The following is a 27,198-nucleotide window of genomic DNA, read 5'->3' as shown; positions in this document are numbered from 1 at the left end:
AAACCGGTTATTTTTATATAGCTTGAGGGGTTTGGGATATTGGCAGTTTGGAGGAATATGTTATACAGTGGAACCCCGGTTTACGATATTATTTCATTCCAGAAGTATGTTCAGGTGCCAATACTGAACGAATTTGTTCCCATAAGGAATATTGTGAATTAGATTAGTCCATTTCAGACCCCAAACGTACATGTACAAACGCACTTACATAAATACACTTACATAATTGGTCGCATTGGGAGGTGATCGTAAAGCGGGGTCCACTGTATATCTTTATATATATGCTTGTAAACTGTTGTATCTGGGTATCTCTGCAAAGACAGTGATTATGTATGAGTGAGGTGAAAGTGTTGAATGATGATTAAAGTATTTTCTTTTTGGGTCACCCTGCCTCTGTGGGAGACTGCCGACTTGTTGAAAAAAAAAAAAAAAATTTTTTATGAATATGGAGTAAAGGGGGGGGGGCTTTTAATGGCTTTGATGTACAGATTTTTTTTTTTACCTAATGGTTGTTTCCCACCTAGGTTGAGTGATCCAATAAAAGGAAAGACATTCGCTGTCATTCATTCATTAGCTCTCCTAACAGAAGTGCACAGACATCATAATTTCTGTATGATGATGATAATTTAGTAACAAGTTAGTAATGATAGGTAGCAAATTGTTAATGATTGAAACAACTACTTGTGTTCAAAGTATTGACTAACCAGTCAGTTCCTGAGTAGGTGGCCAGTCTTTCTTTGACATAGTTATTAAATTCCCATCATTAAATAAGCTATTCCTGAAATATGTTACTGTAGTTGATATAACCTCTTGACAGGCCCCCCTAAAAGAGCATTAATATAAACAATAAATTTGTCAAGTTCTCTAATATGTTAACTGAGGGATTGATAGCTTTTAAAAGTGGTAAAATAATATGCACACTTTGTCAGATTATGATTTGTCTGCAGGCAGTACAAGGTATCTGGGCACGGGAACTGGATGATGCGACCTGTGCTGCAATCAATCACAAGTATAGATTATTAGCCTATGGCCGAGCAAAGTAAGTACATAATATAAATTCTTTCTTACCTTGCCCATGTAGAAACTGTATTTTCTGTTCTTTGTAATACGTACAATATATCTGTTGAACATACGTTGTAGTGAAGGCTGTGAGATTGTTCTCTGTGTTGACTACGTCACGTAGTGCTGTGTATGAGACAACTGCATTCTGTATTGACTGCATCATGTAGTGCTGTGTGTGTGAGATTACTGTATTTTATATGTTGACTACATTATGTAGTGCTGTGTATGATACTATTGTATTCTGTGTGTTAACTAGAACTTTTCATTTCGGTGTACCCATTTAACAGTCCATTTTTTTATGTAATTTCTCTAATAAATTATATAGCTACTGTAAAGTTAGTAGTAATTCCTTAATAATTTCAGCTCTCAGGGTGTTGTTTACACGGTAGATGAGGCAACGGGAGGCTTAGAAGTATCTCATAGAATGATCCTCTCTGACCGAGACTATGGAGGCTCCCCAGGAGCTGTCAGTAAGTGCTTTATACATGCTCCCTTTATTTGTTTATAGCTACAGTGTATGCTCACAATATTTTTTTTTTTTTTAACAAGTTGGCCATCTCCCACCAAGGCAGGGTGGCCCAAAAAGAAAGAAAATCCCCAAAAAGAAAATATTTTCATCATCATTCAACACTTTCACCATAGTCACACATAATCACTGTCTTCTCAGAGGTGCCCAGATACAACAGTTTAGAAGCATATATAAAGGTACAGTATATTACATACCCCTCCAAACTGCCAGTGTCCCAAACCCCTCCTTTAAAGTGTAGACATTGTATTTCCCATTTCCAGTACTCAAGTCCAGCTTTATAAAAATAACTGGTTTCCCCTGAATTCCTTCACTAAATATTATCTTGCTTACACTCCAACAGCTCGTCAGGTCCCAGAAACCATTTGTCTCCATTCACTCCTGTCTAACACGCTCACACATGCTTGTTGGAAGACCAAGCCCTTCGCCCACAAAACCTCCTTTACCCTCTCCCTCCAACCTTTGCATGTGCATTTGAAAAGTTTCAACCATTTATAGTGTTGAGCTATTATTTTGGGAAAATATGTTTTAACTTCCTAGGTAATAGATTGGTAGACATCAACCACTTAGGGAGGTACTACCGTCCTGCCAAGTGATTGTGAAACAGAAATCTGTAATTGTTTTACATGATGGTAGGATTGCTGGTGTTTTTTTTTTTTCTGTCTCATAAACATGTGGGATACCAGGTATATCTTGCTACTTCTACTTACACTTAGGTCAAACTACACATGCATGTACATGCGTATATATACATACCCATTTGGGTTTGTTCTGTTTTCTTAATAGTTCTTTTTCTTCTTTATTTCCTCTTACCTTCATGAGGAAGTGGGACTGAATTCTTCTTCCGTAAGCCATGCGTGTCATAAGAGGCGACTAAAATGCTGGGAGCAAGTGCTAGTAACCCCTTTTCCTGTATAAATTACTGAATTTAAAAAGAAAAATTTTCATTTTTGGTCACCTTGCCTCAATGGGATACAGATGGTTTGTTGAAAAAAAAATGTTTTTGCCTCTATGCAGTTCTTTCTTTTCACAATTTTAAATGATGGTTTCATTCTTCCTATCACCAGGGCCAGGAAATCTTTCCCATCTCTTATCAAATTTCTGTGAGCTTAAACTGTTTTTACATGATAAACCATTTGAGTTAAAACAATTCCTCATCCATTGTAATAGTTTGCATTATGTGCTTCCTTTATTTTATAGTTTCTAAATTATTATTTCACAGGGAACTGCACCGAAAGTTTTTTCTAAGGTTCAAGTAAATGCATTCTTTGTATATCCTTTTTTGTTGAGTGTTTAGTTTCATATATGAATACAGCCTCTCTTCACTTAACAGTGGAGTTCTGTTCCTAAGACCATGTCGCTTAACAAATTCGTTGCTAAGTGAGGAGCATACTATAATGGTAGTGGGTTTGTGTCATCTATCTTTGATATTGTTTTAATTTCACCTTTGCACCAATTATAACTTTTCTGGTATATTTTTAAATGTTTATACAGTAGTGTACTGTATATTGTAATAAATAGAATAGAGGAAATCAACTCTAATATACATTATTTAGGCATGCATACTGGTCAGAGAGCCCATCGCAAGTCCGAGGTGTCGATCAAGGAGTACATCGCTAAGTGAGGAGAAGCTGTACATCATTGTTAGTTTCCAGTGGTTTCCGGACAACCAGGCAGTGATGGCTATGTGGGCCTGCCGGTGGTCTGTTAATAGTAAGAGTCTGGCTTAAAAGGGAATCAACAAGAAAGCCTGTTCCTAGGCTAGGCTGCAAGGGTAGAAAAATCCTTGAAACCAGTCATAAATATATGTTACAGGTCACAGGTAGCACATACAACCTTTTCTTGGATACCCTTCCTTGCTATTCTAATGATTCAGCACATGCTATATTTTGTTTTTTAGGAACAGTGCAGAATTTTTTTGCTCCACTTGTGTGTGTGTGTGTGTGTGTGTGTGTGTGTGTGTGTGTGTGTGTGTGTGTGCGTGCGTGTGTGCATGCATGTGCACGTGTGCGTGTGTGTGTGCATGTGCGCATGCGCGTGTTAACAAATATGCTATATACATTACTTGTTTTGCAGCTTATGATTAGATATGTTATTAAATTTATATGAGTAAACAGTCTTACTGTACATATATTTTGGTAAATTTTTCATCTCTTAGGGTTTAACATCAAACCAAATAAATTTTACATTTAAGGCTATATGAAGTGGACTCCTGATGGTACAGTGCTTGGATTAAGTTGGGAAGGTGGTGGGCTTTCCTTGTGGAGTGTTTTTGGTTCACTGCTCACTGTGTCGCTGCGTTGGGATTATACTGAGGATCCACTATCACGAGCCATAACCATCACTAACATGGCAAGTACTTCCTTTTTAACTTTTAACTAGCGAATTATTATGCATTAGGTTTGGAATTGAGACTTCTTTGTGCCTCTTCTATCTCAGTTTTAATTACTGTATATACTATGTGTATACTTAAATTTATTTTGAGATTCAAAATTAATTTGTCTTGGTATTGTAATTTGTAAATACAGTGAAACCTTTAATGAAGAATGGAAACTGGTAAGATTTAAAAAATTCTCAGTAAGTAGGATTAAAATGGATAGTGATTTGTTGTAGAGTGCATATTTGTTTGCAGGAATGGGGTGCTGAAGGCTATGAGGTTTGGTGTATTCAGCAGCATGAACAATGTAAACACAAGCAGCAAAAGAATCGTGATGCTGAATCTTACCATTATCAGAGAAAGTCAGGAGCTTACACAATAAGAGAAGCAGTAGACACAGTCATTTCAGGAAGTAATTTTGATGTAGAAGAGTCTTCCTCTGAAACGAAAGGGCAAACTTCAATACTGCAGTTTTCCTTCATCAAGAGTGCACTCACTGTCAACCCTTGTATGGTAGGTTGTAAAATTTAGTTCTTAATATATTTTTGATTGTCTTTAATGAGAATTTCATTTGTTGAGGGGGATGGTGTTATGTAGAATTATCACCATTAATTACAACTTTTTCTCAATTTATGTCATCACCAGAGTCGTTTAGTGCGGGTGCTATTACAAGGAAGTGATCGTCTCTACCTCAACACCTCAGAGGGCCTCGCAGGTGTTTCTGATATACCACAGGATTCTCTCTCTCTATATTTTGATGATGATGAAGAAGGTGCCTTTGAAAATCCAATGCATCACAAAGATTCACAGTTTAGTGTTGCAGCTAATAAGCAGTGGATAGTTATTCCAATACCTTATAATTATACATCTTCAAACTGGCCTATAAGGGTAAGTTTAATTATACAGTAATATGGTCTACATACAGTTGTATGACTAAATCATGATAGAGTGATATGATAGAGTGGATAGGGGAGCAATGTGGTAGATGTTGCAAGTATATGGAATAGGTGGTAAGTTACTAAATGCTGTAAAGAGTTTTTATGAGGATAGTGAGGCTCAGGTTAGGGTGTGTAGAAGAGAGGGAGACTACTTCCCTGTTGGAGTGTGAGCAGGGTAATATTTAGTGAAGGGATTCAGGGAAACCGGTTATTTTTATATAGCTGGACTTAAGCCCTGGAAATGGGAAGTACAATGCCTGCACTCTAAAGGAGGGGTTCGGGATATTAGCAGTTTGGAGGGATATGTGTATCTTTGTACGTATATGCTTCTAAACTGTTGTGTTATGAGCACCTCTGCAAAAACAGTGATTATGTGTGAGTGAGGTGAAAGTGTTGAATGATGATGAAAGTATTTTCTTTTTGGGGATTTTCTTTGTTTTTTGGGTCACCCTGCCTCAGTGGGAGACGGTCGACTTGTTAAAAAAAAAAAAATTATAATAGTTTTAGGTACAATTAACTCTCAAGTTAAGAGGTTATTTTCCCTTATACCTTGTAACTATGAAATGTGTATCTTTTTGTTTAGGAAAACCCTAGATGGGAGGGTCAAGAGATTTAATTATGACACTTTCTGATTGAATAATGCATTTTTGTGTTGGGGCCCCTGGGAAGCCCACATTGGCTGGGAGCATGACAGAGTCCTAAACTCCACTTTAATTTGTGTATGCTATTGTCACTGTCAGCAACTTTCTTTTCACAATGGATAACCTTTCAGCCTATTCCTCAACTGCCTGCCACATGGTTGGCTGTGGGGATAATGATAGGATCTGATTACTATCCACCTGCTAGCTCTAGATTTTCAAGGGTGACTCGCTGTATAGCTCACTGGGAATGTGACTGCTCAGGCCTGTGAGGCAGGTGCTCATGGGAATCAGAATGTGTGGGATGAGAAGGACTCATATGGAGGTTTGTTGCAAAATGGCTCCTCTTTTAATGCAGGGGTTACTTTGGGATGACCTGCTGAGTGTAAATACTATACCTGTTTGTTGCTACATGAGCAGAGCTCATTTTTTTTTTATCCCACCTTCAGAATTTAATTTATAAATTATTCCATTGTTTTCCCACAACGTTTATGATGATGAACTTTCTAGCTCTGATATTATTATATGTGGTTATAATGTCTCTTCCTTTCCTCCTATGTAGCAGGTCTCTGGGCTTTTTATATCATGGCCACTTGCTTTTTTATGTATGTGTGTGTGTATGTCCTAGGTAGTAGGTTGGTAGACAGCAACTGCCCAGGGAGGTACTACCGTCCTGCCAAGTGAGTGTAAAACGAAAGCCTGTAATTGTTTTACATGATGGTAGGATTGCTGGTGTCCTTTTTTCTGTCTCATAAAGATGCAAGATTTCAGGTACGTCTTGCTGCTTCTACTTACACTTAGGTCACACTACACATTCATGTTTTTTTTTTTTTCTCAACAAGTCGGCCGTCTCCCACCAAGGCAGGGTGACCCAAAAAAGAAAGAAAATCCCCAAAAAGAAAATACTTTCATCATCATTCAACACTTTCACCACACTCACACATTATCACTGTTTTTGCAGAGGTGCTCAGAATACAACAGTTTAGAAGCATACACATATAAAGATACACAATGTATCCCTCCAAACTGCCAATATCCCGAACCCCTCCTTTAAAGTGCAGGCATTGTACTTCCCATTTCCAGGACTCAGTTCCGACTCTATGAAAATAACCGGTTTCCCTGAATCCCTTCACTAAATATTACCCTGCTCACACTCCAACAGATCGTCAGGTCCCAAGTACCATTCGTCTCCATTCACTCCTATCTAACACGCTCACGCACGCTTGCTGGAAGTCCAAGCCCCTTGCCCACAAAACCTCCTTTAGCCCCTCTCTCCAACCTTTTCGAGGACAACCCCTACCCCACCTTCCTTCCCCTATAGATTTATATGCTTTCCATGTCATTCTACTTTGATCCATTCTCTCTCAATGACCAAACCACCTCAACAACCCCTCTTCTGCCCTCTGACTAATACTTTTATTAACTCCACACCTTTTCCTAATTTCCACACTCCAAATTTTCTGCATAATATTTACACCACACATTGCCCTTAAACAGGACATCTCCACTGCCTCCAACCATCTCCTCGCTGCTGCATTTACCACCCAAGCTTTACACCCATATAAGAGTGTTGGTACTACTATACTTTCATACATTCCCTTTTTGCCTCCATAGATAACGTTTTTTGACTCCACATATACCTCAACGCACCACTCACCTTTTTTCCCTCATCAATTCTATGATTAACCTCATCCTTCATACATCCATCCGCCGACACGTCAACTCCCAAGTATCTGAAAACATTCACTTCTTCCATACTCCTCCTCCCCAATTTGATATCCAGTTTTTCTTTATCTAAATCATTTGATACCCTCATCACCTTACTCTTTTCTATGCTCACTTTCAACTTTCTACCTTTACACACATTCCCAAACTCATCCACTAACCTTTGTAATTTTTCTTTAGAATCTCCCATAAGCACAGTATCATCAGCAAAAAGTAACTGTGTCAATTCCCATTTTGAATTTGATTCCCAAAAATTTAATCCCACCCCTCTCCCGAACACCCTAGCATTTACTTCCTTTACAACCCCATCTATAAATATATTAAACAACCATGGTGACATTACACATCCCTGTCTAAGACCTACTTTTACCGGGAAGTAGTCTCCCTCTCTTCTACACACCCTAACCTGAGCCTCACTATCCTCATAAAAACTCTTTACGGCATTTAATAACTTACCACCTATTCCATATACTTGCAACATCTGCCACATTGCTCCTCTATCCACTCTATCATATGCCTTTTCTAAATCCATAAATGCAATAAAATCTTCCCTACCTTTATCTAAATACTGTTCACATATATGCTTCAATGTAAACAATTGATCTACACATCCCCTACCCACTCTGAAACCTCCTTGCTCATCCGCAATCCTACATTCTGTCTTACCTCTAATTCTTTCAGTTATAACCCTACCGTTCGCTTTTCCTGGTATACTCAGTAAACTTATTCCTCTATAATTTTTACAGTCTCTTTTGTCCCCTTTCCCTTTATATAAAGGGACTATACATGCTCTCTGCCAATCCCTAGGTACCTTCCCCTCTTTCATACATTTATTAAACAAAAGTACCAACCACTCCAACACTATATACCCCCCTGCTTTTAACATTTCTGTCATGATCCCATCAGTTCCAGCTGCTTTACTCCCTTTCATTCTATGTAATGCCTCACATACCTCCCCCACATTTACATTCTGCTCTTCTTCACTCCTAAAAGATGGTATACCTCCCTGACCAGTGCATGAAATTACTGCCTCTCTTTCTTCCTTAACATTTAAAAGTTTCTCAAAATATTCTTGCCATCTACCTAATACCTCCATCTCCCCATCTACTAACTCCCCTACTCTGTTTTTAACTGACAAATCCATACTTTCCCTAGGCTTTCTTAACTTGTTTAACTCACTCCAAAGTTTTTTCTTATTTTCATTAAAATTTCTTGACAGTGCCTCTCCCACTCTATCATCTGCTCTCCTTTTGCACTCTCTCACCACTCTCTTTACCTTTCTTTTACTCTCCATATACTCTGCTCTTCTTATAACACTTCTGCTTTGTAAAAACCTCTCATAAGCTACCTTTTTCTCTTTTATCACACCCTTTACTTCATCATTCCACCAATCACTCCTCTTTCCTCCTGCCCCCACCCTCCTATAACCACAAACTTCTGCCCCACATTCTAATACTGCATTTTTAAAACTATTCCAACCCTCTTTAACCCCCCCACTACTCATCTTTGCACTAGCCCACCTTTCTGCCAATAGTCGCTTATATCTCACCCGAACTTCCTCCTCCCTTAGTTTATACACTTTCACCTCCCTCTTACTTGTTGTTGCCACCTTCCTCTTTTCCCTTCTACCTCTTACTCTAACTGTAGCTACAACTAAATAATGATCCGATATATCAGTTGCCCCTCTATAAACATGTACATCCTGGAGCCTACCCATCAACCTTTTATCCACCAATACATAATCTAAGAAACTACTTTCATTACGTGCTACATCATACCTTGTATATTAATCTATCCTCTTTTTTTGTAAAATATGTATTACTTATTACCAAATCTCTTTCTACACATAGCTCAATTAAAGGCTCCCCATTTACATTTACCCCTGGCACCCCAAATTTACCTACTACTCCCTCCATAACATTTTTACCCACTTTAGCATTGAAATCCTCAACCACCATTACTCTCACACTTGATTCAAAACTCCCCACGCATTCACTCAACATTTCCCAGAATCTCTCTCTCTCCTCTACACTTCTCTCTTCTCCAGGTGGATACACGCTTATTATAACCCACTTTTCACATCCAATCTTTATTTTACTCCACCTAATCCTTGCATATACATGCATATATATACACACACCCATCTGGGTTTTCTGCTATTTTCTTTCTAGTTCTTGTTTATTTCCTCTTATCTCCATGGGGAAGTGGAACAGAATTCTTCCTCCGTAAGCCATGCGTTTTGTAAGAGGCGACTAAAATGCCGGGAGCAAGAGCCTAGTAACCCCTTCTCCTGTATAAATTACTAAATTTAAAAAGAGAAACTTTTGTTTTTCTTTTTGGGCCACCCTACCTTGGTGGGATATGGCCGGTTTGTTGAAAGAAGAAGAAGTGTTTGTATGTATGTGTATGTATATATGTGTGGGGGGGGTTTGAAGAGGGTTGGAATTGTTTTAAAAATGCAGTATTAGAATGTGGAGCAGAAGTTTGTGGTTATAGGAGGGTGGGTGCAGGAGGAAAAAGGAGTGATTGGTGGAATGATGAAGTTATGGGTGTGATAAAAGAGAAAAAGGTAGCTTAAGAGAGGTATTTACAAAGCAGAAGTGTTATAAGAAGAGTAGAGCATATGGAGAGTAAAAGCATGGTGAAGAGAGTGGTGAGAGAGTGCAAAAGGAGAGCAGATGATAGAGTGGGAGAGGCGCTGTCTAGAAATTTTAATGAAGATAAGAAAAAATTTTGGAGTGAGTTAAACAAGTTAAGAAAACCTAGGGAACGAATGGATTTATCAGTTAAAAACAGAGTAGGGGAGTTAGTAGATGGGGAGATGGAGGTATTGGGTAGATGGCGAAAATATTTTCAGGAATTTTTAAATGTTGACAAAGAAAGGGAGGTGGTAATTTCATGCACTGGCCAGGGAGGTATACCATCTTTTAGGAGTGAAGAAGAACAGGATGTGAGTGTGGGGGAGGTGTGTGAGGCATTATGTAGAATGAAAGGGGGTAAAGCAGCTGGAACTGATGGGATCATGGCAGAAATGTTAAAAGCAGGGGGGGATATAGTGTTGGAGTGGTTGGTATTTTTGTTTAATAAAGGTATGAAAGAGGGGAAGGTACCTAGGGATTGGCAGAAAGCATGTATTGTCCCTTTATATAAAGGGAAGGGGGACAAAAGAGATTGTAAAAATTATAGAGGAATAAGTTTATTGAGTATACCAGGAAAAGTGTACAGTAGGGTTATTATTGAAAGAATTAGAGGTAAGACAGAATGTAGAATTGTAGATGAGCAAGGAGGTTTTAGAGTGGGTAGGGGATGTGTAGATCAAGTGTTTACATTGAAGCATATACGTGAACAGTATTTAAATAAAGGTAGGGAAGTTTTTATTGCATTTATGGATTTAGAAAAAGCGTATGATAGTCTATAGGAGAGCAATGTGGCTGATGTTGCAAGTATATGGAATAGGTGGTAAGTTACTAAATGCTGTAAAGAGTTTTTATGAGGACAGTGAGGCTCAGGCTAGGGTGTGTAGAAGAGAGGGGACTACTTCCCGGTAAAAGTAGGTCTTAGACAGGGATGAGTAATGTCACCATGGTTGTTTAACCCTTTCAGGGTCTGTCCCGTAGATCTACGGCTTTACGTTCAGGGTCCAAACCGTAGATCTTCGTCATGAGCTCAGCTCACTCTGATAAACTGTGAGTGGTACATTTGGGCCTAGATATGAGAGAATACATCTATGTGGTATGTGTGCACCACATAAAACAGATCCTGCAGCACACTGTGTATAATGAGAGGAAAAAAACTGAAATCATGATTTTTCGATTAAAACAGCTACTTTTGTTGAGAAATGGGATTACCAGTTAAGTTTAAATATAGGAAAACTTAACTTAGAAAGACAGCTCATCGCCTGCACAGCCGCCCCTGCAGACGAGGTCTTGAGAAGCTGTCGAAGTCATCTCTCAACGGGCTGTAAAGTGTTATAATTTGTAAGATTATAAATTACCCCTAGGGGGTGTTATGTCAGCATATTTCATTCACTGATGGCTGACAAACTTACTTGTGTGGACTCAAAAGTCCGCACCTAACTGCCGACTATAGGTTGATTACAAACTCTTTGCGACTCAAGAACTGCGCAGTCCCCCGTACTACAAGAAATTCGTAACCTACCTTGCTCTTGTAGCATAAGCTATGGTGTTCTTCACACCTTCGACAGGTATCGGTGACTTGATAGAAGCTGAAGTGTCCTTTGATGTCCACGTCTTCCATAGTCTAGGAATACGCACACTGGTACACTATGTTCCACAAGATTTGTTCACACTTTGTTCAAACTAACGCACAGATCGTTCTTTGTTGGTTATCCTGGTGTCAGTGTCACTCTCAGTAGAGTCAAAAATAATCTGAAGACGCCACAACGCCCCACACCGTCACTGCCCCCAGCACCAAGGAAAGGCTGACCTAGTACTTTTGCTTCCTTGCCACTTCCTCTATGAGGCAAAGCAGAATGTTTGATTCTTGCTGTCTTAAACATAGACAACAATGTCCACTATCTTTACTATGGTAATAAAGTGGGAGCAGGATTTTCCTTAATTGTCTTGCTAAGGTAAGAGATGAACTGTCTTTTATTAAGCTACACTTTGCAACACAGGACCGCACGGAGCGTCGAGCCACGTCCCATACTAGTACTGCATCTGGGGTCAATTACTCGCTGTAGCAGTAAACAAGATATTTGCCCCCTTCTGAGAGGGCTGGGCCCCTCAGGGCTGAAAGGGGCTAATACCCCCCTCCTGGAGAAAATTTCTTCACAACTTTGCAGTGTTTTTTCGTATGTTTTTTATAGTTGTATTTGTGATTTCTTGGTCTCATTTGATAGAATGGAAGACATATTACAGAAATAGAGATGATTTTGATTGGTTTTTCGCACTGGAAATGGCTTGAAACTGAGCTCAAAGTAGCAGAAATGTTAAATTTTTGCCGATATTCAAGAGTAAACAAACGACCTCACACGTCTAATACACGCCAGCTGGTGGGTCTAATATGCATTCACAAATATGGTGATGATATTTATACACAATTATTACAGTATTGCATAACAGTAAATCGTCTATTTTTTGGTGTGAATAAAAATTCATTGTGAATAAAAAATCAAAATGGAATTTATTTGTAAAGCCTCAAAACGTAACTAATGAACAGAGGAAATGTTAGTTTAGTTCCAGGAATACCTGCATTGTTTATTCTGGACCCTATTTTGAAATTGGAATATTTTGAACTTTGTGTTAAATTGGCCAAATTAACAATTTCCGGTCACTTTAATTTGTAGTTGAAACAGTTGACTTGGCGATTTCTTGTGCTCAATCGATAGAATAGAAGTAATACTAGTGAAATAGCTAAGAATTTGGCTGACTGGAATAATGTAATTGGCCTAAAATGGGAGTCAAGTTGGCAAAATCGCCGATTAGTAATTATCGCTGACACATCAAAATTCGCGAGAGCATAATTTCATCAATTTTCCATCAAATTTCGTACTTTTTGTTTTATTACCTTCACAAAAAGATTCTCTACCATTTCATAAGAAAAAATAACATTCTTTTTTTTTTTTGAAAATTCTTGGACACTGGGGCACCACTTCAGATTTGGGCCTTGGACCCTTAAGGGGTTAATATATTTATAGATGGGGTTGTAAAAGAAGTAAATGCTAGGGTGTTTGGGAGAGGGGTGGGATTAAATTATGGGGAATTAACCCTTTGACTGTCGCGGCTGTATATATACGTCTTATGAGGTACCGTGTTTGACGTATATATACTCATAAATTCTAGCGGCTTCAAATCAAGCAGGAGAAAGCTGGTAGCCCCACATGTGAGAGAATGGGTCTGTGTGGTCAGTGTGCACCATATAAAAAAATCCTGGAGCACGCAGTGCATAATGAGAAAAAAAAAACTCCGACTTTTTTTTTTAATTAAAATGCCGACTTTGTGGTCTATTTTTGTATAATATTTATGGTTGTATTCTCGTTTTCTTGGTGTCTTTTGATAGAATGGAAAACATATTATAGAAATAGAGGAGATTTTGATTGATTTTACTATAAAAAGAACCTGGAAATGGAGCTCAAAGTACAGGAAATTTTTTATTTTTGCCAATGTTCAAAAGTAAACAAATGATGTCATTGTCCAATAAATGTCCAACTAGCCATTCTAACATGCAGTCATGAATGGGTTGATGTTATTTATACAATTATTACAGTATTGCAGTAGTCTGCATAATAGTAAGTCTTCTATTTTTTGTTTGAATAAAAATTCAAAATAGAAAGCAAGAGTAATATCAGAGGGGCCTGGAGACATGACTGATGAACAAAGAAAATGTTATTTTAGAGCCAGGAATGTCTGCATTGTTCATTCTGGACCTTATTTTGAAATTGTCATTATTATTATTATTATCACACTGGCCGATTCCCACCAAGGCAGGGTGGCCCGAAAAAGAAAAACTTTCACCATCATTCACTCCATCACTGTCTTGCCAGAAGGGTGCTTTACACTACAGTTTTTAAACTGCAACATTAACACCCCTCCTTCAGAGTGCAGGCACTGTACTTCCCATTTCCAGGACTCAAGTCCGGCCTGCCGGTTTCCCTGAACCCCTTCATAAATGTTACTTTGCTCACACTCCAACAGCACGTCAAGTATTAAAAACCATTTGTCTCCATTCACTCCTATCAAACACGCTCACGCATGCCTGCTGGAAGTCCAAGCCCCTCGCACACAAAACCTCCTTTACCCCCTCCCTCCAACCTTTCCTAGGCCGACCCCTACCCCGCCTTCCTTCCACTACAGACTGATACACTCTTGAAGTCATTCTGTTTCGCTCCATTCTCTCTACATGTCCGAACCACCTCAACAACCCTTCCTCAGCCCTCTGGACAACAGTTTTGGTAATCCCGCACCTCCTCCTAACTTCCAAACTACGAATCCTCTGCATTATATTCACACCACACATTGCCCTCAGACATGACATCTCCACTGCCTCCAGCCTTCTTCTCGCTGCAACATTCATCACCCATGCTTCACACCCATATAAGAGCGTTGGTAAAACTATACTCTCATACATTCCCCTCTTTGCCTCCAAGGACAAAGTTCTTTGTCTCCACAGACTCCTAAGTGCACCACTCACTCTTTTCCCCTCATCAATTCTATGATTCACCTCATCTTTCATAGACCCATCCGCTGACACGTCCACTCCCAAATATCTGAATACATTCACCTCCTCCATACTCTCTCCCTCCAATCTGATATTCAATCTTTCATCACCTAATCTTTTTGTTATCCTCATAACCTTACTCTTTCCTGTATTCACCTTTAATTTTCTTCTTTTGCACACCCTACCAAATTCATCCACCAATCTCTGCAACTTCTCTTCAGAATCTCCCAAAAGCACAGTGTCATCAGCAAAGAGCAGCTGTGACAACTCCCACTATAATTTTTGCACTCTCTTTTGTCCCCTTTGCCTTTATACAAAGGAACTATGCATGCTCTCTGCCAATCCCTAGGTACCTTACCCTCTTCCATACATTTATTAAATAATTGCACCAACTACTCCAAAACTATATCCCCACCTGCTTTTAACATTTCTATCTTTATCCCATCAATCCCGGCTGCCTTACCCCCTTTCATTTTACCTACTGCCTCACGAACTTCCCCCACACTCACAACTGGCTCTTATTCACTCCTACAAGATGTTATTCCTCCTTGCCCTATACACTAAATCACAGCTTCCCTATTTTCATCAACATTTAACAATTCCTCAAAATATTCCCTCCATCTTCCCAATACCTCTAATTCTCCATTTAATAACTCTCCTGTTCAGTGGGCTGCAGAAAACAATATGAAGTTCAACATTGAGAAATTTCAATTACTCAGATATGGTAAACATGAGGAAATTTAATCTTCATCAGAGTACAAAACAAATTCTGGCCACAAAATAGAGCGAAACACCAACGTCTAAGACCTGGGAGTGATCATGTCGGAGGATCTCGCCTTCAAGGACCATAACATTGTATCAATCGCATCTGCTAGAAAAATGACAGGATGGATAATGAGAACCTTCAAAACTAGGGAGGCCAAGCCCATGATGACACTCTTCAGGTCACTTGTTCTATCTAGGCTGGAATATTGCTGCACACTAACAGCACCTTTCAAGGCAGGTGAAATTGCTGAGCTAGAAAATGTACAGAGAACCTTCACGGCGCGCATAACGGAGATAAAACACCTAAATTACTAGGAGTGCTTGAGGTTCCTAAACCTGTATTCCCTGGAACGCAGGAGGGAGAGATACATGATTATATACACCTGGAAAATCCTAGAGGGACCAGTACTGAACTTGCACACGAAAATCACTCACTACGAAAGCAGAAGACTTTGCAGACGATGCAACATCCCCCCAATGAAAAGCAGGGGTGTCACTAGCACGTTAAAAGACCATACAATAAGTGTCAGGGGCCCGAGAATGTTCAACTGCCTCCCAGCATACATAAGGGGGATTACCAACAGACCCCTGGCAGTCTTCAAGCTGGCACTGGACAAGCACCTAAAGTCGGTTCCTGATCAGCCGGGCTGTGGCTTGTACATTGGTTTGCATGCAGCCAGCAGCAACAGCCTGGTTGATCAGGCTCTGATCCACCAGGAGGCCTGGTCACAGACCGGGCCACGGGGGCGTTGACCCCCGGAACTCTCTCCAGGTAAACTCCAGGTAAACAAATCCATTTGTTCTCTAGGCTTCCTTAACTTGTTAATCTCACTCCAAAACTTTTCTTATTTTCAACAAAATTTCTTGATAACATCTCACCCACTCTCTCATTTGCTCTCTTTTTACAATGCTTCACCACTCTCTTAACCTCTCTCTTTTTCTCCATATACTCTTCCCTCCTTGCATCACTTCTACTTTGTAAAAACTTCTCATATGCTAACTTTTTCTCCCTTACTGCTCTCTTTACATCATCATTCCACCAATCGCTCCTCTTCCCTCCCACACCCACTTTCCTGTAACCACAAACTTCTGCTGAACACTCTAACACTACATTTTTAAACCTACCCCATACCTCTTCGACCCTATTGCCTATGCTCTCATTAGCCCATCTATCCTCCAATAGCTGTTTATATCTTACCCTAACTGCCTCCTCTTTTAGTTTATAAACCTTCACCTCTCTCTTCCCTGATGCTTCTATTCTCCTTGTATCCCATCTACCTTTTACTCTCAGTGTAGCTACAACTAAAAAGTGATCTGATATATCTGTGGCCCCTCTATAAACATGTACATCCTGAAGTCTACTCAACAGTCTTTTATCTACCAATACATAATCCAACAAACTACTGTCATTTCGCCCTACATCATGTCTTGTATACTTATTTATCCTCTTTTTCTTAAAATATGTATTACCTATAACTAAATCCCTTTCTATACAAAGTTCAATCAAGGGGCTCCCATTATCATTTACACCTGGCACCCCAAACTTACCTACCACACCCTCTCTAAAGGTTTCTCCTAATTTAGCATTCAGATCCCCTACCACAATTACTCTCTCACTTGGTTCATTGGCTCCTGTACATTCACTTAACATCTCCCAAAATCTCTCTCTCTCTCCTCTACATTCCTCTCTTCTCCAGGTGCATATACGCTTATTATGACACACTTTTCACATCCAACCTTTACTTTAATCCACATAATTCTTGAATTTACACATTCATATTCTCTTTTCTCCTTCCATAACTGATCATTCAACATTACTGCTACCCCTTCCTTTGCTCTAACTCTCTCAGATACTCCAGATTTAATCCCATTTATTTCCCCCCACCGAAACTCCCCTACCCCCTTCAGCTTTGTTTCGCTTAGGGCCAGGACATCCAACTTCTTTTCATTCATAACATCAGCAATCATCTGTTTCTTGTCATCCACACTACATCCACGCACATTCAAGCATCCCAGTTTTATAAAGTTTTTCTTCTTCTCTTTTTTAGTAAATGTCTACAGGAGAAGGGGTTACTAGCCCATTGCTCCCGGCATTTTAGTCGCCTCATACGACACGCATGGCTTACGGAGGAAAGATTCTTTTCCACTTCCCCATGGACAATAGAAGAAATAAAGAACAAGAGCTATTTAGAATAAGGGGAAAACCTAGATGTATGTATATACAGTGGACTCCCGCATAGCGACTTTAATCCGTGCAAGAGGGCTCATTGTTATGCGAAATGATCGGTATGCGAATGAATTTTTCCCATAAGAAATAATGGAAATCAAATTAATCCGTGCAAGGCACCCAAAAGTATGAAAAAAAAAATTTTACCACATGAAATATACATTTTCCTACACACAAAGAGAAGGATACATGCACAATAGTAGAGTAGTACATGCACAATATATATTGTGCATGTACTACTCTACTAAATGAAGAATAAATGACACTTACCTTTATTGAAGATGCAGCAATGACTGATGAGACACTGTGACCTGGGAGTGCCTTTTCCTCCTGAGTACTGTAGGTCCTGTTTTGCATTTTCTTCCAGAACAGGACTTATCACACTGTGTATGCCACTACGATTCTTAAATCTCTCAAACCAACCTTTGCTGGCTTTAAATTCACCAATATGAGCACTAGTTCCAGGCATTTTTCCCTGTTCACCTGGGTGTTAGTCAACTGGTGTGGGTTGCATCCTGGGAGACAAGATTAAGGACCCCAATGGAAATAAGTTAGACAGTCTTCAATGACACTGACTTTTTTGGGTTATCCTGGGTGGCAAATCCTCTGGGGTTAATTGTTTCTTAGTATTCTCAATAACCCACACCAACAACGGTGCTACAGCAGCAGCAGCAGCAGCTGACAGTGCTACAGCAGCAGCAGCAGCTGACAGTGCTACAGCAGCAGCAGACGATGCTACAGCAGCAGCAGACGGTACTACAGCAGCAGCTGACGGTGGTACAGCAGCAGCAGCTGACAGTGCTACAGCAGCAGCAGACGATGCTACAGCAGCAGCAGACGGTACTACAGCAGCAGCAGACGGTACTATAGCAGCAGCAGCAGCAGCTGACGGTGGTACAACAGCAGCAGCAGCTGACGGTGCTACAGCAGCAGCAGCAGCTGACAGTGCAGCAGCAGCAGCAGCAGCAGCAGCAGCAGCAGCTGACGGTGGTACAGCAGCAGCAGCAGCTGTACCACCAATAGTAGCGATGGTTGATTGGGGTTTATTATACAACCTGGCCAGCTCGGAGACACGCACTCCACTTTCATACTAATCAATGATCTTTTTCTTCATCTCTATATTAATTCTCACCCTTATTGCTGTAGGGTTGGCACTAGAAGCTTTCTTGGGGCCCATGGTCATTTATTTTGCAGATAAAATCACCAAAAACACTGTAATAATACGAAATGTTCCGATTGTATGCTTGGATGTTACCACGGAGGCTGGCTGGTAAACAATGCCACCGGCGGCACATGTGAGGCTGGCTAAGGGCGCACATTGGACGCATCTCGGACGAAGAGCGGTGAGCGGGTTTTTGAGCGGTATGCGAGGCAAAATTTTTGCGATAAAAGCGAGCGGTATGCAGATTGAACGTTATGTGATGCCGACGGTATGCGGGCGTCCACTGTATACAGTGGACCCCCGCATACCGATTTTAATCCGTGCAAGAGGGCTCATTGGTATGCGAAATAATCGGTATGTGAATGAATTTTCCCCATAAGAAATAATGGAAATCAAATTAATCCGTGCAAGACACTCAAAAGTATGAAAAAAAAAATTTTTTACCACATGAAATGTTAATTTTAATACACACAAACTGAAAAAGGCATGCACAATTACATGACACTTACTTCTATTGAAGATCTGGTGATGATTGATGGGATGGGAGGAGGGGAGAGAGAGTGTTAGTGTTTAGAAGGGGAATCCCCTTCCATTAAGACTTGAGGTGTCGAGTCCTTTTCTGGGGTTACTTCCCTTCTTCTTTTAATGCCACTAGGACCAGCTTCAGAGTCACTGGACTTCTTTCGCACAACATATCTGTCCATAGTGGCCTGTACCTCTCGTTCATTTATGACTTCCCTAAAGTGTTTCACAACATTGTCAGTGTACAGGTTGCCAACACGGCTTGCAATAGCTGTGTGAGGGTGATTTTCATCCATGAAGGTTTGCACTTCAAGCCACTTTGCACAGATTTCCTTAATCTTTGTAGTAGGCAACTTCTTCAATTTCTCTCTCCCCTCCTCTGAACCAGTTTCCTCAGGTCTGGCCTCTTGCTCTTGAAGTTGATCTATCAGCTCATCAGTGGTTAGTTCTTCATTGTCCTCCTCCACCAACTCTTCCACATCCTCCCCACTAACCTCCAACCCCAAGGACTTTCCCAATGCCACAATGGATTCCTCAACTGGCATAATCCTCTCAGGGTTAGCCTCAAACCCTTCAAAATCCCTTTTGTCTACACATTCTGGCCACAGTTTCTTCCAAGCAGAGTTCAAGGTCTTCTTAGTCACTCCCTCCCAAGCCTTACCTATAAGGTTTACACAATTGAGGATATTAAAGTGCTCTCTCCAAAACTCTCTTAGAGTCAGTTGAGTTTCTGAGGTCACTACAAAGCACCTTTCAAACAGAGCTTTTGTGTACAGTTTTTTGAAGTTTGCAATAACCTGCTGGTCCATGGGCTGCAGGAGACGAGTGGTATTAGGAGGCAAAAACTTCACCTTAATGAATTTCATGTCCCCATAAAGTCGCTCTGCCACGTCTGTAGGATGACCAGGGGCATTGTCTAACACCAGGAGGCACTTAAGTTCTAATTTCTTTTCAGTTAGGTAATCTTTCACATTGGGGGCAAATGCATGGTGTAACCAGTCATAAAAAAAGTCCCTAGTGACCCATGCCTTACTGTTTGCCCTCCACAGCACACACAAATTCTCCTTGAGGACATTCTTTTGCCTGAACGGTCTGGGAGTTTCAGAGTGATACATTAATAAAGGCTTCACTTTGAAATCACCAGTAGCATTGGAACACATCAACAAAGTAAGCCTGTCTTTCATAGGCTTATGTCCTGGGAGTGCCTTTTCCTCCTGAGTAATGTAGGTCCTGCTTGGCATTTTCTTCCAAAACAGGCCTGTTTCATCACAATTAAACACTTGTTCAGGTTTCAGTCCTTCACTGTCTATGTACTTCTTGAATTCCTGCACATATTTTTCAGCTGCTTTGTGGTCCGAACTGGCAGCCTCACCATGCCTTATCACACTATGTATGCCACTACGCTTCTTAAATCTCTCAAACCAACCTTTGCTGGCCTTAAATTCACTCACATCAGCACTAGTTGCAGGCATTTTTTTAATTAAATCCTCATGCAACTTCCTAGCCTTTTCACTTATGATCGCTTGAGAGACGCTATCTCCTGCTAGCTGTTTTTCATTTATCCACACCAATAAGAGTCTCTCAACATCTTCCATCACTTGCGATCTTTGTTTCGAAAACACAGTTAAACCTTTGGCAAGAACAGCTTCCTTGATTGCCTTTCTGGTACCCACAATAGTAGCGATGGTTGATTGGGGTTTCTTGTACAACCTGGCCAGGTCGGCGATACGCACTCCACTTTCATACTTATCAATGATCTCTTTCTTCATCTCTATTGGAATTCTCACCCTTATTGCTGTAGGGTTGGCACTAGAAGCTTTCTTGGGGCCCATGGTCACTTATTTTCCAGATAAAGCACCGAAAACACTGTAATAATACGAAATATTCCGATTGTATGCTTGGATGTTACCGCGGAGGCTGGCTAGTAAACAATGGCACGGGCGGCACATGTGAGGCTGGCTGAGGGCGCACATTGGACGCGTCTCGGACGAACAGCGGTGAGCGGGTTTTTAAGCGGTATGCGAGGCAAAATTTTTGCGATTAAAGCAAGCGGTATGCGGATTAATCGTTATGTGATGCCAACGGTATGCGGGGGTCCACTGTATATGCATGTGCGTGTCTGTGAAGTGTGACCAAAGTGTAAGTAGGAGTAGCAAGATATCCCTGTTATCTAGCGTGTTTATGAGACATAAAAAGAAACCAGCAATCCTACCATCATGCAAAACAGTTACAGGTTTCTGTTTCACAGTCATCTGGCAGGACGGTAGTACTTCCCTGGGTGGTTGCTGTCTACCAACCTACTACCTGGAGGAGATAATAACTAGAACAGAGTATACTACTGACTCCGGCCATACAATAGAGCGGAAAAATAATGTAAGGGACCTGGGAGTAGTAATGTCTGAGGATCTCACTTTCAAGGATCACAACAGTGCCACGATCGCACATGCAAAGAAAATGATAGGATGGATAATGAGAACTTTCAAAACGAGAGATGCCAAGCCCATGATGATCCTTTTCAAATCACTTGTTCTCTCTAGGCTGGAATACTGCTGTACATTAACATCTCCATACAAAGCAGGTGAAATCGCAGATCTAGAGAGTGTACAGAGATCCTTTACTGCACGTATAAGTTCTGTCAAGCACCTTAACTACTGGGAACGCTTGGAAGCACTTGACTTGTACTCGTTGGAACGCAGGAGGGAGAGATATATCATAATCTACACTTGGAAAATCTTGGAAGGAATGGTCCCAAATCTGCACACAGAAATCACTCCCTACGAAAGTAAAAGACTGGGCAGGCGATGCAAAATGCCGCCAATAAAAAGTAGGGGCGCCATTGGTACACTAAGAGAAAACACCATAAGTGTCCGGGGCCCAAAACTGTTCAACAGCCTCCCATCAAGCATTAGGGGAATTGCCAATAAACCCCTGGCTGCCTTCAAGAGAGAGCTGGACAGATACCTAAAGTCGGTGCCGGATCAGCCGGGCTGTGGCTCGTACGTCGGACTGCGTGCGGCCAGCAGTAACAGCCTAGTTGATCAGGCCCTGATCCATCGGGAGGCCTGGTCGTGGACCGGGCCGCGGGGGCGTTGATCCCCGGAATAACCTCCAGGTAACCTGAAATTGTCATATTTTTTAATTTTCGTGAAATTGGCCAAATTGCAAGTTTCTGACCACATTATTGAGTAGTTGAAATCGGTAAATGGGCAGTTTCTTGTACTCAATCGATAGAAAAAATGGAGTTCTAAAGAAATAGCTATGAGTTTGGTCGACTGGAACAACGGAATTAGCCGAAAATAGGGCTCAAAGTGGGCGAAATTGCTGATTTATAAATATCGCCGTGGTCGATAACTTCGCGAGACCTTAATTCCATCAGTTTTCCATCAAATTTCGTTTTTTTGGTGTCCTTACAATCGGGAAAAGATTCTCTATCATTTCATAAAAAAAATAATTTTTTTTTTTTTAAATTTTGCGACACCCGAAGACACCTCAGGATTGGGGGTTGCGACAGTCAAGGGGTTAAATACAAAATGGGAAGTGACACAGTTACTTTTTGTTGATGTTGTGCTTATGGGAGATTCTCAAGAAAAATTGCAAAGGTTAGTGGACGAATTTGGGAGTGTGTGTAAAGGTAGAAAGTTGAAAGTGAACATAGAAAAGAGTAAGGTGATGAGGTTATCAAATAATTTAGATAAAGAAAAATTGGATATCAAATTGGGGAGGAGTATGGAAGAAGTGAATGTTTTCAGATATTTTGGAGTTGACGTGTCGGCGGATGGATTTATGAAGGATGAGGTTAATCATAGAATTGATGAAGGAAAAAAGGTGAGTGGTGCATTGAGGTATATGTGGAGGCAAAAAATGTTATCTATGGAGGCAAAGAAGGGAATGTATGAAAGTATAGTAGTACCAACACTCTTATATGGGTGTGAAGCTTGGGTTGTAAATGCTGCTGCGAGGAGGCAGTTGGAGGCAGTGGAGATGTCCTGTCTAAGGGCAATGTACTCACCCATTTGTGGTTGCAGGGGTCGAGTCACAGCTCCCGGTTTACGATATTTTTCCATTCCAGAAGTATGCTCAGGTGCCAGTACTGACCGAATTTGTTCCCATAAGGAATATTGTGAATTAGATTAGTCCATTTCAGACCCCCAAACATACACATACAAACGCACTTACATAAATACACTTACATAATTGGTCGCATTGGGAGGTGATCGTAAAGCGGGGGTCCACTGTATTAGTCAGAGGGCTGAAGAGGGTTTGTTGAGATAGTTTGGTCATTTAGAGAGAATGGATCAAAGTAGAATGACATGGAGAGCGTATAAACCTGTAGGGGAAGGAAGGCAGGTTATTGGTCGTCCTCAAAAAGGTTGGAGGGAGGGCGGTAAAGGAGGTGTTGTGGGCGAGGGGTTTTGACTTCCAGCAAGCATGCGTGAGCATGTTAGATTGGAGTGAATGGAGACAAATGGTATTTGGGGCCTGACGAGCTGTTGGAGTGTGAGCAGGGTAATATTTAGTGAAGGGATTCAGGGAAACCGGTTATTTTATGTAACTGGACTTGAGTCCTGGAAATGAGACGTACAATGCCTGCACTTTAAAGGAGGGGTTTGGGATATTGGCAGTTTGGAGGGATATAGTGTATGTTTATACATATGTACGTACTTCTGAACTGTTGTATTCTGGGCACCTCTGCAAAAACAGTGATTATGTGTGAGTGAGGTGAAAGTGTTGAATGATGATGAAAAGTATTTTCTTTTGGGGAATTTTCTTTCTTTTTGGGTCACCCTGCCTCGGTGGGAGACGGCCGACTTGTTGAAAAAAAAAAAAAGTGTACACTATACCACTGCTACATATTCCTAGTTTTGTTGAACTTGTGTTGTGAAAAGCTTTTTCAGCATTTTTTTTATTATGAATCTAAGTGTTATTTTGTAGTTGGTTAGTGTTTCACTCATGTGATCATCTGGTTACAATTTTTAGTCATTGATAACTCCTAGGTCTCTCTCTTCTCAGATTGTTTTAACCCCTAAACTGTTTCTGACATAGATCTGTGGCTGTGTGCTTACCTGTATTGTTTATGATGTAGTTCTATGATTTAATTTTTCTGGGCACATTTTGAATTTTCCTGGCATAATGTATTTTGCAATCAGTGATCTTCTTGGGCCAAAAATGCCAGAATGACTTCCTGAAAAAAAAAAAAAAAGCAGCTTGAGACCTTTATGGACAGAAACATAATGTCTTGTTAAGGAAAAACTAAACATAATTTCAGACATTCAAGAGAGATAGTGAAACTAAAGAATTTTCTAGTGACGAATACTTTGAGGGATTTACAAATTGTGGTATCATCTGATGACAAGCTACAAATTTAAGCTTTTATTAATTTATTAATACATCAGATTGTTTTAACCCCTAAACTGTTTCTGACATAGATCTGTGGCTGTGTGCTTACCTGTATTGTTTATGATGTAGTTCTATGATTTAATTTTTCTGGGCACATTTTGAATTTTCCTGGCATAATGTATTTTGCAATCAGTGATCTTCTTGGGCCAAAAATGCCAGAATGTCTTGTTAAGGAAAAACTAAACATAATTTCAGACATTCAAGAGAGATAGTGAAACTAAAGAATTTTCTAGTGACGAATACTTTGAGGGATTTACAAATTGTGGTATCATCTGATGACAAGCTACAAATTTAAGCTTGTACTCTTATGTGACATGCCAGGGTACTTTTACACATACAGGATAGTATTATGAAGAAAAAATGAAGATTCCAATACTTTTGTTTGAAACTAGTAGTGAGGATGAACAAGGTAATGTACTAGAGGGAACTGCAGAGCATAAAGTTAAAGTTCGAGTGATAGCAAGGAAAATATAATTATTTTATTAATTTATTAATACATCAGCTGTTTCCCACCAAGGCAGAGTGGCCTAAAAAAAGAAAAACTTTCATCATCATTCATACTATCACTGTCTTGCCAGAGGCATGCTTACATTACAGTTATAAAACTGCAACATTAACACCCCTCCTTCAGAGTGCAGGCACTGTACTTCCCATCTCCAGGAATCAAGTCCGGCCTGCCGGTTTCCCTAAATCCCTTCATAAATGTTACCTTCCTTCCTTACACTCCAATAGCACATCAAGTCCTAAAAACCGCTTGTCTCCATTTGCTCCTATCTAACACGCTTACACACGCTGGAAATCCAGGCTCCTCACACACAAAACCTCCTTTACCCCCAGTTCATACGCTACATATTCAACAATTCTTGCTTATTGATCGGCACAGACCTCATAATTGTCTTTCAATTGCTTCACTGTCACTAGCACTTCGCACAGTCTTATAAAAGATGCTAACTTTTTCTTGTACATATAACCAATGATTTTACTCCATACTCATGTGCCATGTCTACCACTTGCAAGCCTCATAGCAGCTTTTCTAAGTCCCATATATTTTTGTTCATCGTGTTAGATTCTTAGGTAATCATCTTTGTACAGTATTTGAAGATTTTTTAATATCTTTCCAAATATTCACCAGATTTTCTTTTACATGTGCATGTTTTAATGTTCTCTACGTATTCTCTTTTACTATTTTAGTACACCTGTGTAGATGAGTGTGGTGAGCTTGTGGGCATTGCTGGCCGCAATGGTGTTGCTCACTATTCATTACGGCTGCGACGATGGCATCTCTTTGGCAATGAGAGTCAAGAACGTGATTTTGTGGTAACAGGGGGTTTATTGTGGTGGCAGTCAAACTGGCTGGTACTTGGAGCTTACAATATCCCTGCTAATACAGATGAACTTAGACTTTATCCTCGTGATCACAAGCTGGATAACCTCTTTGTTACTACTGTCCCACAACCTGCACAGGTATGCAATTTTTCTTAAAAATTTATTGGTTTTAACATGAAAACTTTTTGGTAGCTGCTATGTTATACATGTTTTATACAGGATGTACAAAGAGAATATTCAAGTGTGCACAATGAAACATGATACTGAACACTTGTTTTAATATCTCTTTTTGATATGTCATCTACTGTATGCTACGTGTTGACTTGTAGCTCTTCCAGTGTATCAAGATGATTTTGAATGTACAGTGTTCTTTAAAAACTTGTGAAAGTAAATCCTGCAGTGTAAATATCATTCTTGTACTTAATGATAACTGAAACAGAAAGAAAAACAGTTGGTTACAGTAATATATGCATTTTCCATGAGTTGCTTCATGGGTTCGTATCATTAATTTCCTGCTACAGTATTTCAAGAAAACCCCTATGAACTTGTTTTATTTGGAAATTAGTATAATAAAAGATACTGTACTGTGTTGCTATGAGGCAATAGAACCTTCTCATGATAGCTTATTAGGCTTTATTTTACCAGGCTCATCATAAGAAATTTATTACAAATCCTTTACTTGGGCATGTGAAATTAATGATAAAATTGATTTAGCAGTTTTTTGCAAAACTTATGATACAGTGAGTGTTTTAGGAAGTCGTAAGCTAACAGCTATTTAATAGAATTGTAATAAAAAATATTTTTACAGTACCAAAGTATCATTAAATTTTAAATAATGTAGAATTTTTGTTGTTGTTATATTAGTAGAGTATAACACAATAAATATTTTTCTTTTTGTCACTTGCCATGTCCTACCATGGTAGAGTGACAGAAAAGGAAACTTGTGAACCATCATTCATTCTACAGATGTTCTGCAAGAAAATGTATAGATATTACAGTTTAGATGACCCCCTGACTGCAGCATCCCCACCCCTCCTTTGGAGTATAGGCACAACTCTTCCCATCTCCAGGACCATTTCTTTCTGCCTGCCTATGGAAATTATTCTCACCCTTAATTCGGTATATAACACCTAATATAAAGCAGATTGCAGTAGCAGATAGTAGGAGGATGTCTCTTTTGTGGCTAATTGTTAAATATTTATATTCTTTCTTCTTCTTTCAACACACCGGCTGTATCGCACCGAGGCAGGGTGGCCCAAAAGGAAAAATGAAAGTTTCTCCTTTTACATTTAGTAATATATACAGGAGAAGGGGTTACTAGCCCCTTGCTCCCGGCATTTTTAGTCGCCTCTTA

General features: G+C 40.1%; 1 protein-coding gene across 5 annotated transcripts in view; it reads left to right on the top strand.

Moving 5' to 3' along the window:
• Rich (Guanine nucleotide exchange factor subunit Rich) overlaps nucleotides 1-27,198 on the top strand; it is a 253,655-nt gene that overhangs the window by 20,726 nt on the left and 205,731 nt on the right. For all 5 annotated transcript variants that reach the window (XR_011391807.1, XM_070083585.1, XM_070083584.1 and 2 more), the window contains exons 6-11: nucleotides 948-1,039; nucleotides 1,426-1,532; nucleotides 3,783-3,940; nucleotides 4,221-4,478; nucleotides 4,611-4,853; nucleotides 25,710-25,982. Coding sequence is in view for 4 of the 5 variants with exons in the window: in XM_070083585.1 (XP_069939686.1) it covers nucleotides 948-1,039; nucleotides 1,426-1,532; nucleotides 3,783-3,940; nucleotides 4,221-4,478; nucleotides 4,611-4,853; nucleotides 25,710-25,982 (1,131 nt within the window). In the remaining variant the exon portion in view is untranslated. The remainder of the gene's footprint in view (nucleotides 1-947; nucleotides 1,040-1,425; nucleotides 1,533-3,782; nucleotides 3,941-4,220; nucleotides 4,479-4,610; nucleotides 4,854-25,709; nucleotides 25,983-27,198) is intronic.

Source organism: Cherax quadricarinatus, chromosome 10 (assembly GCF_038502225.1).
Source record: "Cherax quadricarinatus isolate ZL_2023a chromosome 10, ASM3850222v1, whole genome shotgun sequence".
Taxonomy (NCBI): domain Eukaryota; kingdom Metazoa; phylum Arthropoda; class Malacostraca; order Decapoda; family Parastacidae; genus Cherax; species Cherax quadricarinatus.
This window is presented reverse-complemented; position numbering and strand designations above follow the sequence as displayed.